Consider the following 13,962-nt stretch of genomic DNA (forward strand, 5'->3'; position numbering starts at 1 on the left):
CTGATATCCAATTGCGTTCCAATTACATTCTTGTCTCATCGCTGCAACTCCCCAATGACTCGGGAGAGGCGAAGGTCGAGCCATTTGTCTTCAGATTTATCTCTTTATCTCTCGTCTCCTGTTTTTATCTGCTATCGTTCTTTTTCTTTACATTCCATACCACTCTCCCTCCTTCCTTCCTTCCATCCTTGCCAACCACCCTCCTTCCTTCCCTTCCCTATAACCTTCCTTCCCTCCTTCCTTCCCTTCCCTATAACCTTCTCTCCTTCCTTCCCTTCCCTTCCCTATAACCTTCCTTCCTTCCTTCCTTCCTTCCCTTCCCTATAACCTTCCTTCCCTCCTTCCTTCCCTTCCCTATAACCTCCCCTCCTTCCTTCCCTTCCCTTCCCTATAACCTTCCCTCCTTCCTTCCCTTCCCTATAACCTTCCCTCCTTCCTTCCCTTCCCTATAACCTTCCCTCCTTCCTTCCCTTCCCTATAACCTTCCCTCCTTCCTTCCCTTCCCCATAACCTTCCTTCCCTCCTTCCTTCCCTTCCCTATAACCTTCCCTCCTTCCTTCCCTTCCCTATAACCTTCCCTCCTTCTTTCCCTTCCCTTTCCTATAACCTTCCCTCTTTCCTTCCCTTCCCTATAACCTTCCTTCCCTTCCCTATAACCTTCCTTCCCTTCCCTTCCTTCCCTTCTTCCCTCAACCATAACCTTCCCTGCCCCTTCCTTCCCTTCCCCCTCCCTGCCCAACCTTCCTTCCCTCCTTCCTTCTTCCTTCCCTGCTCAACCACCTCCCTCCCTCATTCCCTGCTCTACCACCCTCCCTCCCTCCTTCCCTGCCCTACCACCCTCCATCCTTCCCTGCCCTACCACCCTCCCTCCTCCCGTCCTTCCCTGCCCAATCTCCCTCCCTCCCTCCTTCTCTCCCCTACCACCCTCCCTCCCTCCCTGCCCTACCACCCTCCTTCCTTCCCTCCCCTACCACCCTTCCTCCCTCCCTGCCCTACCACTCTCCCTCCCTCCCTGCCCAACCTCCCTCCCGCCTTCCTTCCTTCCCTCCCCTACCACCCTCCCTCCCTCCCTGCCCTACCACCCTCCCTCCTTCCCTGCCCTACCACCTTCCCTCCTTCCCTGCCCTACCACCCTCCCTCCCTCCAGTTGGATCCCATGCCTAGCTGTCCTCGTTGCTGCATTAACTCAAGCCCTCCCTACCTGCCAGGTTTTCCAGTGGGAGATCGGGGCGGATCAGGTTGGCGTAGGGTTCAGTGTATCCCAGGTCCACCCAGTTACTGTGGCTGTAGAAGTCCTGACAAAACACAAGCATGTATTATATACCAAGTCTGTGTCTGAGGGAAAGCCATCTATCTAATTCCCTCTTACAGACACCTCTAGACAGAAGATAACTGGGTTCAGATGGTAACACTTGAGCCAAGGTGAAATATGAAATGAGAAATGAGGTGAGATGTTTTCTTCCCTCCTCCTTCACCCTCTACCCTTTAATTCCTTATGTTTTTTATTCATGTTCATTTTATTTATCCTTTATTTTATCAGGGAGTCATACTGAGACCAATGTCATTTTTACAGATCAGCCCTAAATTACAGAAATTACAGAAAATCCACACATCAAAAACAGGGGAGCAACTTTTACTGGAGATGGGGGTACATGTCCCTCCCACATTCTGAAATTATATCCCCCCCCCAGTTTTATCACTGGAATGTGATACAAAAACGTGGAAAAGGTGTACTTTAGGACCATGCGGACACCTCCGAGAGGTCAGGTAGGTTGTTTGAGGTGTTTAGCCCACAAAAAAATGTAAATAAAAAAATAATATGATACCCCCCCACTTCTAAAACCACTTCTATACGCTCCCCTAAATCAAAAACATGGTCATAAAAAAAACACATTCATCCGTAATAAGGTCCTCAATCAGCTTTCTGAATTGACCTAGAGGCACCAAAACATCACATTTAAGAACATTTAGAGAAAAACAAAAGGCTGATTAACCTAACTCAGTAGAGACCAAAGGAATTTCCATCCCTGAGACCGGGTGTGGTAACTCACATGTCTAAAGTTTAGTAATGATGTTAATAAATGAAATCATAGCAATGTATCAACCTATGTGACATCAAAGACGCCAAGCCAACTTCCTGGTACAGAATGCTGTGCTGAACAGTAAAATTGTCACCGGTAATAAAGCGCAGTGTGCTGTGACAAACTGCATCTAATGGCTTTAATGAGGTGGCATCTACATTCATATAGATGATGTCACCATAGTTTAGGACCGATAGGAACATCAGTTCAATAATCTGCATTAACACGGCCCGCGAGACATAAACACATATATTTTTTTACCCCCAATTTCGTGGTATCCAATTGGTTGTTACAGTCTTGTCCCATCGCTGCAAATCCTTTACAGACTCAGGAGAGGCAAAGATTGAGAGCTGTGTGTCCTCCGAAAATGTCTGTAGGGTCAGAACGGTTTGGCTTACTTACTACAATAACCACTCTATGAAAAGATGAGACTCTCACGAACATAATGGCGGTCTCCATTTTGCCCCACAAGACTCGTCTGAAGTCGATACCATCAATGTAACAACTTCTGTTTGTAGCGTCTGAACCATTTGGGCTACAAACAAATGTGACCCTACGCGTCACGGACTCGTTACCGGTTAAAATAAATAATGTCATAATGGAGGTAGTTTTGTGCATACCCCCAAAAAGGGGTTTAATATGCATTAAAAAAAATCCTGAACTTTCTTATATCTTCTAGATGTAAGATAGACACTTCAATCGACCCCTACGGGACCCTATTCCTAATATCCAGGAAACCTGAGTAGGTATAAATTAAGTTCAATCTGTCAAGTGGTTTTGAAGGCAGTTCCATGCAGCCTGTTCACGACCAGTTGAGGAAAGCGTCTGAATGAGCAGTGACTGATCAACAGGATCAAAAGCCTTTGACAGGTCGATGACAGAGAGCAGCACAGTGTTTTATCCATACAATTAACCACATCATTTAGACCCATGGATGCAGCAGAGATAGTGCTACGACCTGGTCTACAACCTGACCGATGTACATTTAGAACCATGGATGCAGCAGAGATAGTGCTACGACCTGGTCTACAACCTGACCGATGTACATTTAGACCCGTGGATGCAGCAGAGATAGTGCTACGACCTAGTCTACAACCTGACCGATGTACATTTAGACCCATGGATGCAGCAGAGAGAGTGCTACGACCTAGTCTACAACCTGACCGATGTACATTTAGAACCATGGAAGCAGCAGAGATAGTGCTACGACCTGCTCTACAACCTGACTGATGTGCATTTAGAACCATGGATGCAGCAGAGATAGTGCTAAGACCTGGTCTACAACCTGATTGATGTACATTTAGAACCATGGATGCAGCAGAGATAGTGCTACGACCTAGTCTACAACCTGACCGATGTACATTTAGAACCATGGAAGCAGCAGAGATAGTGCTACGACCTGGTCTACAACCTGATTGATGTACATTTAGAACCATGGATGCAGCAGAGATAGTGCTACGACCTAGTCTACAACCTGACCGATGTACATTTAGAACCATGGATGCAGCAGAGATAGTGCTACGACCTAGTCTACAACCTGACCAATGTACATTTAGAACCATGGAAGCAGCAGAGATAGTGCTACGACCTGGTCTACAACCTGACCGATGTACATTTAGACCCGTGGATGCAGCAGAGATAGTGCAACGACCTGGTCTACAATCTGACCGATGTACATTTAGAACCATGGATGCAGTAGAGATAGTGCTACGACCTGGTCTACAACCTGACCGATGTATATTTAGACCCATGGATGCAGCAGAGATAGTGCTACGACCTAGTCTACAATCTGACCGATGTATATTTAGAACCATGGATGCAGCAGAGATAGTGCTACGACCTAGTCTACAACCTGACCGATGTACATTTAGAACCATGGAAGCAGCAGAGATAGTGCTACGACCTGGTCTACAACCTGACCGATGTACATTTAGACCCGTGGATGCAGCAGAGATAGTGCTACGACCTAGTCTACAATCTGACCGATGTATATTTAGAACCATGGATGCAGCAGAGATAGTGCTACGACCTAGTCTACAATCTGACCGATGTATATTTAGAACCATGGATGCAGCAGAGATAGTGCTACGACCTAGTCTACAATCTGACCGATGTATATTTAGAACCATGGATGCAGCAGAGATAGTGCTACGACCTAGTCTACAATCTGACCGATGTATATTTAGAACCATGGATGCAGCAGAGATAGTGCTACGACCTAGTCTACAATCTGACCGATGTACATTTAGAACCATGGATGCAGCAGAGATAGTGCTACGACCTAGTCTACAACCTGACCGATGTACATTTAGAACCATGGATGCAGCAGAGATAGTGCTACGACCTAGTCTACAATCTGACCGATGTATATTTAGAACCATGGATGCAGCAGAGATAGTGCTACAACCTAGTCTACAACCTGACCGATGTACATTTAGAACCATGGAAGCAGCAGAGATAGTGCTACGACCTGCTCTACAACCTGATTGATGTACATTTAGAACCATGGATGCAGCAGAGATAGTGCTACGACCTGGTCTACAACCTGATTGATGTACATTTAGAACCATGGATGCAGCAGAGATAGTGCTACGACCTAGTCTACAACCTGACCGATGTACATTTAGAACCATGGAAGCAGCAGAGATAGTGCTACGACCTGGTCTACAACCTGATTGATGTACATTTAGAACCATGGATGCAGCAGAGATAGTGCTACGACCTAGTCTACAACCTGACCGATGTACATTTAGAACCATGGAAGCAGCAGAGATAGTGCTACGACCTAGTCTACAACCTGACCGATGTACATTTAGACCCATGGATGCAGCAGAGAGAGTGCTACGACCTAGTCTACAACCTGACTGATGTATATTTAGAACCATGGATGCAGCAGAGATAGTGCTACGACCTAGTCTACAACCTGACCGATGTACATTTAGAACCATGGAAGCAGCAGAGATAGTGCTACGACCTAGTCTACAATCTGACCGATGTATATTTAGAACCATGGATGCAGCAGAGATAGTGCTACGACCTAGTCTACAATCTGACCGATGTATATTTAGAACCATGGATGCAGCAGAGATAGTGCTACGACCTAGTCTACAACCTGACCGATGTACATTTAGACCCATGGATGCAGCAGAGATAGTGCTACGACCTAGTCTACAACCTGACTGATGTATATTTAGAACCATGGAAGCAGCAGAGATAGTGCTACGACCTGCTCTACAACCTGATTGATGTACATTTAGAACCATGGATGCAGCAGAGATAGTGCTACGACCTGGTCTACAACCTGATTGATGTACATTTAGAACCATGGATGCAGCAGAGATAGTGCTACGACCTAGTCTACAACCTGACCGATGTACATTTAGAACCATGGAAGCAGCAGAGATAGTGCTACGACCTGGTCTACAACCTGATTGATGTACATTTAGAACCATGGATGCAGCAGAGATAGTGCTACGACCTAGTCTACAACCTGACCGATGTACATTTAGAACCATGGAAGCAGCAGAGATAGTGCTACGACCTAGTCTACAACCTGACCGATGTACATTTAGACCCATGGATGCAGCAGAGAGAGTGCTACGACCTAGTCTACAACCTGACTGATGTACATTTAGAACCATGGAAGCAGCAGAGATAGTGTTACGACCTAGTCTACAATCTGACCGATGTATATTTAGAACCATGGATGCAGCAGAGATAGTGCTACGACCTAGTCTACAATCTGACCGATGTATATTTAGAACCATGGATGCAGCAGAGATAGTGCTACGACCTAGTCTACAACCTGACCGATGTACATTTAGACCCATGGATGCAGCAGAGAGAGTGCTACGACCTAGTCTACAACCTGACTGATGTATATTTAGAACCATGGATGCAGCAGAGATAGTGCTACAACCTAGTCTACAACCTGACCGATGTACATTTAGAACCATGGAAGCAGCAGAGATAGTGCTACGACCTGGTCTACAACCTGATTGATGTACATTTAGAACCATGGATGCAGCAGAGATAGTGCTACGACCTGGTCTACAACCTGATTGATGTACATTTAGAACCATGGATGCAGCAGAGATAGTGCTACGACCTGGTCTACAACCTGATTGATGTACATTTAGAACCATGGATGCAGCAGAGATAGTGCTACGACCTGGTCTACAACCTGATTAATGTACATTTAGAACCATGGATGCAGCAGAGATAGTGCTACGACCTAGTCTACAACCTGACCGATGTACATTTAGAACCATGGAAGCAGCAGAGATAGTGCTACGACCTGGTCTACAATCTGACTGATGTATATTTAGAACCATGGATGCAGCAGAGATAGTGCTACGACCTAGTCTACAATCTGACTGATGTATATTTAGAACCATGGATGCAGCAGAGATAGTGCTACGACCTAGTCTACAACCTGACCGATGTATATTTAGAACCATGGATGCAGCAGAGATAGTGCTACGACCTAGTCTACAACCTGACCGATGTATATTTAGAACCATGGATGCAGCAGAGATAGTGCTACGACCTAGTCTACAATCTGACTGATGTATATTTAGAACCATGGATGCAGCAGAGATGGTGCTACGACCTAGTCTACAACCTGACCGATGTACATTTAGAACCATGGATGCAGCAGAGATAGTGCTACGACCTAGTCTACAACCTGACCGATGTATATTTAGAACCATGGATGCAGCAGAGATAGTGCTACGACCTGGTCTACAACCTGATTGATGTACATTTAGAACCATGGATGCAGCAGAGATAGTGCTACGACCTGGTCTACAACCTGATTGATGTACATTTAGAACCATGGATGCAGCAGAGATAGTGCTACGACCTGGTCTACAACCTGACCGATGTATATTTAGAACCATGGATGCAGCAGAGATAGTGCTTCGACCTGGTCTACAACCTGACCGATGTATATTTAGAACCATGGATGCAGCAGAGATAGTGCTATGACCTAGTCTACAACCTGACCGATGTATATTTAGAACCATGGAAGCAGCAGAGATAGTGCTACGACCTGGTCTACAACCTGACCGATGTATATTTAGAACCATGGATGCAGCAGAGATAGTGCTTCGACCTGGTCTACAACCTGACCGATGTACATTTAGAACCATGGAAGCAGCAGAGAGAGTGCTACGACCTGGTCTACAACCTGACCGATGTACATTTAGACCCATGGATACAGCAGAGATAGTGCTACGACCTGGTCTACAACCTGACCGATGTATATTTAGAACCATGGATGCAGCAGAGATAGTGCTACGACCTAGTCTACAATCTGACCGATGTACATTTCAAAGCTAAGAAAGATCTTAGCTTGAGAATGAATCAAGAATTCTAATATTTTTAGCTAGTCAAGGACATTTAGAGATAGGGCTATTCAATATTTAGGTCACAAGGGTCATCACTTTCCAAACCTTGGGGGATAGTATCATATATAATCTTTCATTTTTAACCTTTATTTAACCAGGCAAGTCAGTTAAGAACAAATTCTTATTTAGAATGACAGCCTACCCCGGCCAAACCCGGACGACGCTGCTCCAACGGTGAGCCGCCCTATGGGACTACCAATCATGGCCGGATTGTGATACAACCTGGAATCAAACCAGGGATAGGTACACCTGTAGCACTGAGATGCAGTGCCTTAGTGCTGCACCACTCGGGAGTCCATCAGATTAAAAATATTGGTTAACCAATCAGGGGGCAGAGAGCTGCAGCCAAAATGCATATCAGCCCCAGTGGATTATTTGACATGAATCTTAAGCAAGGCATCCCAGCACATCACAGTGAACTGTCGCAATGACCACAAAATATTCACTAGAAGTTGACGGGTTAACAGTCAAGTCAGCTAGAGGCTGGAAGAGGGAAAGGCAGTCGATTGATTGACCAGTGTAAATTAAACCCCAGTTTCTCTCAAAATAAAAAGCCAGCCGAGATAAAATGATGATCAAAAAGCTCCACGTGTCCCAGTGTTCTCCATTATGATGCCAGAGTCAGATAGAACTTGCTTAGGCAGGAAGGAAGAGGAATTTTACGCTTCAGTACATTTACTGTTTTCCCCCAAAAATGTACGATCACCAGCAGAGTCAGAGATAGAGCTTAAACCATGGATACGTCTCTCTCTCAGTTGTCTGAAAGATTGCCAGAGAACTACACAGTCAGTTTTCCTTGCTTTGGCCCAGATTTCTCATCTAAATGAGCTCAGATAGTGCAGAAGAAAACCAAGGGTTAGATTTATCTTTAACTCTGATTGGCTGCAGGGGACCGGAGTCTCTACCAATGCTCCATTCTGGATGTGCACAGGAGGCCTGGGTGTGGCTCCTGTTGCAGGGTTGGAGCTGCCGTAGGGGGCAGGAATGATACATGTTGAGGACTGCATCATGTGGTGCACTACCAGTGCAGACCTTAGGGTAGTTGTCGGTGCTGTGTAGAGCTGGGCTGAGTTGAGGTGGGCCTGGTCTGATAGAGCTTTGCTGTGATGGGCCCGGACTGGTTGACCTTGTCAGAGGCAGGCCTGGTCTGGTCGCATGGGAGGGAGGTTGTAGGGGGATTTGAAGAGGGTACTGTAGAGGGGCCTCTTTGACTATGTGTGGCTTGGGCATAGCTCATTGTATCTGCATTCAGTTCCTTCTGGGAAAGTGGTGGAGGTGGGTGGTGGTGGTGGTGATGGGGGGGGGGGGTGGCAGTGTTGCTGGCTGTCCTCCAGTCTGTGAGGCGCCATCAGATGCAGGTCTAAAGAAGTGTCTGATTTATCTCAGCGAGTTGGTGGCTGGTCTGCAACTCCTGATCTTATCTCCCTTGATTCTTGAAAGTGTTGGACTCCCCCGACTTTCTTTCCATCCTACTCTCTCTCTCTCTCTCTCCCTCTCTCTCTCTCTCTCCCTCTCTCTGTCTCTCTCTCTCTCTGTCTCTCTCTGTCTCTATCTCTCCCTCTCCCTCTCTCTCTCTCTCTCTCTCTCTCTCTCTCTCCTTACCTGTGGTCATGGCTCTACATCAGGCGTGTCAAAGTCAATCATGAAATGGGCCGTATTGGAAAAAACGAAAGGAATTTGCGAGCCAGACACACATAGCTTATTGTTTGCTTTTACTCAAAAAAAGTAAAAACCTGAATACAACTGCTACCCAAACTGGCCATTTTTTATTCTGAAAAATATGAGGCTTTATAATGTCCACTTACATAATAATGTGCCCTTGAGCAATGCCCTTAACCCAAATTGCTCCTGTACAAAATGTAAATTTTACCGTTTATCCTGGACACTGAAATGAACACAATGAACATATATTACATTTGGTATGGTTACCAGAGACAGAAGTTTACTTAAGGCAACAATGAACAGAGAGTGGTTGGCCGGGCATATAACACAAACATCTAGCCACCCAAAGGTTGTGCTTTCGAATCTCATCACGGACAACTTTAGCATTTTTGTAAAAACTTTGGAACTACGTACAACTTTGTAGCTACTTTGCAACTACTTAGCATGTTAGCTAACCTAATAACCCTAACCTTAACCCTTTTAGCTAACCCTTCCCTTATCCATGACCCTTACCTTAACCCTTTGACATAACTCCTAACCTTAACCCTTTTAGCTAACCCTTCCCTTATCCATGACCCTTACCTTAACCCTTTGACATAACTCCTAACCTTAACCCTTTTAGCTAACCCTTCCCTTATCCATGACCCTTACCTTAACCCTTTGACATAACTCCTAACCTTAACCCTTTTAGCTAACCCTTCCCTTATCCATGACCCTTACCTTAACCCTTTGACATAACTCCTAACCTTAACCCTTTTAGCTAACCCTTCCCTTATCCATGACCCTTACCTTAACCCTTTGACATAACTCCTAACCTTAACCCTTTTAGCTAACCCTTCCCTTATCCATGACCCTTACCTTAACTCCTAACCTTAACCCTTTTAGCTAACCCTTCCCTTATCCATGACCCTTACCTTAACCCTTTGACATAACTCCCAACCTTAACCCTTTTAGCTAACCCTTCCCTTATCCATGACCCTTACCTTAACCCTTTGACATAACTCCTAACCTTAACCCTTTTAGCTAACCCTTCCCTTATCCATGATTACCTTAACCCTTTGACATAACTCCTAACCTTAACCCTTTTAGCTAACCCTTCCCTTATCCATGACCCTTACCTTAACTCCTAACCTTAACCCTTTTAGCTAACCCTTCCCTTATCCATGACCCTTACCTTAACCCTTTGACATAACTCCCAACCTTAACCCTTTTAGCTAACCCTTCCCTTATCCATGACCCTTACCTTAACCCTTTGACATAACTCCTAACCTTAACCCTTTTAGCTAACCCTTCCCTTATCCATGACCCTTACCTTAACCCTTTGACATAACTCCTAACCTTAACCCTTTTAGCTAACCCTTCCCTTATCCATGACCCTTACCTTAACCCTTTGACATAACTCCTAACCTTAATGCTAACCTTAACCCTAACCCCTAACCCTAACCTCTAGCTTAGCTAACATTAGCCCACTAGCTAAAGTTAGCAATAACAAATAGAAATTCGTAACATATCATATGAATTGTAATTTGTAACACATCATACCAAATGGATGAAGGACATCCACAAATTCATAAATACCATATGAAACATAATATATCATGCTAAAAGGACTGTATACAATGTATCCTGCAGATATACATTTCATAAGAATGACACATTTATGGCATTTTTATTGTATAGTTGTCTCTTTATTCAACCCGCCCGCCCCCCACCCGCCTGTCAATCATAGAATATTTCATAGCCCTTAACACCCCCCCTCCCCCCCTCTCTCCTCTTACCTGTAGTGTGTACAGTCCTCTCCCCAGTGTCTCTCTAGCTACCCGCACTGTGTATAGTCCTCTCCCCAGTGTCTCTCTAGCTACCTGTACTGTGTACAGTCCTCTCCCCAGTGTCTCTCTAGCTACCTGTACTGTGTACAGTCCTCTCCCCAGTGTCTCTCTAGCTACCTGTAGTGTGTACAGTCCTCTCCCCAGTGTCTCTCTAGCTACCTGTAGTGTGTACAGTCCTCTCCCCAGTGTCTCTCTAGCTACCTGTAGTGTGTACAGTCCTCTCCCCATTGTCTCTCTAGCTACCTGTAGTGTGTATAGTCCTCTCCCCAGTGTCTCTCTAGCTACCTGTAGTGTGTATAGTCCTCTCCCCAGTGTCTCTCTAGCTACCCGTACTGTGTAGAGTCCTCTCCCCAGTGTCTCTCTAGCTACCTGTAGTGTGTATAGTCCTCTCCCCAGTGTCTCTCTAGCTACCCGTACTGTGTAGAGTCCTCTCCCCAGTGTCTCTCTAGCTACCTGTAGTGTGTACAGTCCTCTCCCCAGTGTCTCTCTAGCTACCTGTACTGTGTACAGTCCTCTCCCCAGTGTCTCTCTAGCTACCTGTAGTGTGTACAGTCCTCTCCCCAGTGTCTCTTTAGCTATCTGTAGTGTGTACAGTCCTATCCCCAGTGTCTCTCTAACTACCTGTACTGTGTACAGTCCTCTCCCCAGTGTCTCTCTTGCTACCTGTAGTGTGTACAGTCATCACCCCAGTGTCTCTCTAGCTACCTGTAGTGTTTACAGTCCTCTCCCCAGTGTCTCTCTAGCTACCTGTACTGTGTACAGTCCTCTCCCCAGCATCTCTCTAGCTACCTGTACTGTGTACAGTCCTCTCCCCAGCGTCTCTCTAGCTACCTGTAGTGTGTACAGTCCTCTCCCCAGTGTCTCTCTAGCTACCTTAACTGTGTATAGTCCTCTCCCCAGTGTCTCTCTAGCTACCTTAACTGTGTATAGTCCTCTCCCCAGTGTCTCTCTAGCTACCTGTAGTGTGTACAGTCCTCTCCCCAGTGTCTCTCTAGCTACCTTAACTGTGTATAGTCCTCTCCCCAGTGTCTTTCTAGCTAACTTAACTGTGTATAGTCCTCTCCCCAGTGTCTTTCTAGCTACCTTAACTGTGTGTAGTCCTCTCCCCAGTGTCTCTCTAGCTACCTTAACTGTGTATAGTCCTCTCCCCAGTGTCTCTCTAGCTACCTGTAGAGTGTACAGTCCTCTCCCCAGTGTCTCTCTATCTATCTGTAGTGTGTACAGTCCTATCCCCAGTGTCTCTCTAACTACCTGTACTGTGTACAGTCCTCTCCCCAGTGTCTCTCTTGCTACCTGTAGTGTGTACAGTCATCACCCCAGTGTCTCTCTAGCTACCTGTAGTGTTTACAGTCCTCTCCCCAGTGTCTCTCTAGCTACCTGTACTGTGTACAGTCCTCTCCCCAGCGTCTCTCTAGCTACCTGTACTGTGTACAGTCCTCTCCCCAGCGTCTCTCTAGCTACCTGTAGTGTGTACAGTCCTCTCCCCAGTGTCTCTCTAGCTACCTTAACTGTGTATAGTCCTCTCCCCAGTGTCTCTCTAGCTACCTTAACTGTGTATAGTCCTCTCCCCAGTGTCTCTCTAGCTACCTGTAGTGTGTACAGTCCTCTCCCCAGTGTCTCTCTAGCTACCTTAACTGTGTATAGTCCTCTCCCCAGTGTCTTTCTAGCTACCTTAACTGTGTATAGTCCTCTCCCCAGTGTCTTTCTAGCTACCTTAACTGTGTGTAGTCCTCTCCCCAGTGTCTCTCTAGCTACCTTAACTGTGTATAGTCCTCTCCCCAGTGTCTCTCTAGCTACCTGTAGTGTGTACAGTCCTCTCCCCAGTGTCTCTCTAGCTACCTGTAGTGTGTACAGTCCTCTCCCCATTCTCTCTCCTCTTACCCGTAGTGTGTGTAGTCCTCTCCCCAGTGTCTCTCCTCTTACCTGTAGTGTGTGTAGTCCTCTCCCCAGTGTCTCTCCTCTTACCTGTAGTGTGTGTAGTCCTCTCCCCAGTGTCTCTCCTCTTACCTGTAGTGTGTGTAGTCCTCTCCCCAGTGTCTCTCCTCTTACCTAGTGTGTGTAGTCCTCTCCCCCTCTCTCTCCTCTTACCTGTAGTGTGTGTAGTCCTCTCCCCAGTGTCTCTCCTCTTACCTGTAGTGTGTACAGTCCTCTCCCCAGTGTCTCTCCTCTTACCTGTAGTGTGTGTAGTCCTCTCCCCAGTGTCTCTCCTCTTACCTGTAGTGTGTACAGTCCTCTCCCCAGTGTCTCTCCTCTTACCTGTAGTGTGTACAGTCCTCTCCCCAGTGTCTCTCCTCTTACCTGTAGTGTGTGTAGTCCTCTCCCCAGTGTCTCTCCTCTTACCTGTAGTGTGTGTAGTCCTCTCCCCAGTGTCTCTCCTCTTACCTGTAGTGTGTGTAGTCCTCTCCCCAGTGTCTCTCCTCTTACCTGTAGTGTGTGTAGTCCTCTCCCCAGTGTCTCTCCTCTTACCTGTAGTGTGTGTAGTCCTCTCCCCCTCTCTCTCCTCTTACCTGTAGTGTGTGTAGTCCTCTCCCCAGTGTCTCTCCTCTTACCTGTAGTGTGTACAGTCCTCTCCCCAGTGTCTCTCCTCTTACCTGTAGTGTGTGTAGTCCTCTCCCCAGTGTCTCTCCTCTTACCTGTAGTGTGTACAGTCCTCTCCCCAGTGTCTCTCCTCTTACCTGTAGTGTGTACAGTCCTCTCCCCAGTGTCTCTCCTCTTACCTGTAGTGTGTGTAGTCCTCTCCCCAGTGTCTCTCCTCTTACCTGTAGTGTGTGTAGTCCTCTCCCCAGTGTCTCTCCTCTTACCTGTAACAGTCCTCTCCCCAGTGTCTCTCCTCTTACCTGTAGTGTGTGTAGTCCTCTCCCCAGTGTCTCTCCTCTTACCTGTAGTGTGTACAGTCCTCTCCCCAGTGTCTCTCCTCTTACCTGTAGTGTGTGTAGTCCTCTCCCCAGTGTCTCTCCTCTTACCTGTAGTGTGTACAGT

General features: G+C 46.5%; 1 protein-coding gene across 1 annotated transcript in view; it reads right to left on the reverse strand.

Annotated features, from left to right (window-relative positions):
• Positions 1 to 13,962, reverse strand: part of LOC135532472 (von Willebrand factor A domain-containing protein 7-like) — a 38,121-nt gene that overhangs the window by 15,551 nt on the left and 8,608 nt on the right. Inside the window, exon 5 of the mRNA XM_064959974.1 lies at positions 1,202 to 1,295. Within this exon, the coding sequence (XP_064816046.1) occupies positions 1,202 to 1,295 (94 nt within the window). The remainder of the gene's footprint in view (positions 1 to 1,201; positions 1,296 to 13,962) is intronic.

The sequence above is a fragment of the Oncorhynchus masou genome, unplaced genomic scaffold (assembly GCF_036934945.1).
Source record: "Oncorhynchus masou masou isolate Uvic2021 unplaced genomic scaffold, UVic_Omas_1.1 unplaced_scaffold_1876, whole genome shotgun sequence".
NCBI lineage: Eukaryota > Metazoa > Chordata > Actinopteri > Salmoniformes > Salmonidae > Oncorhynchus > Oncorhynchus masou.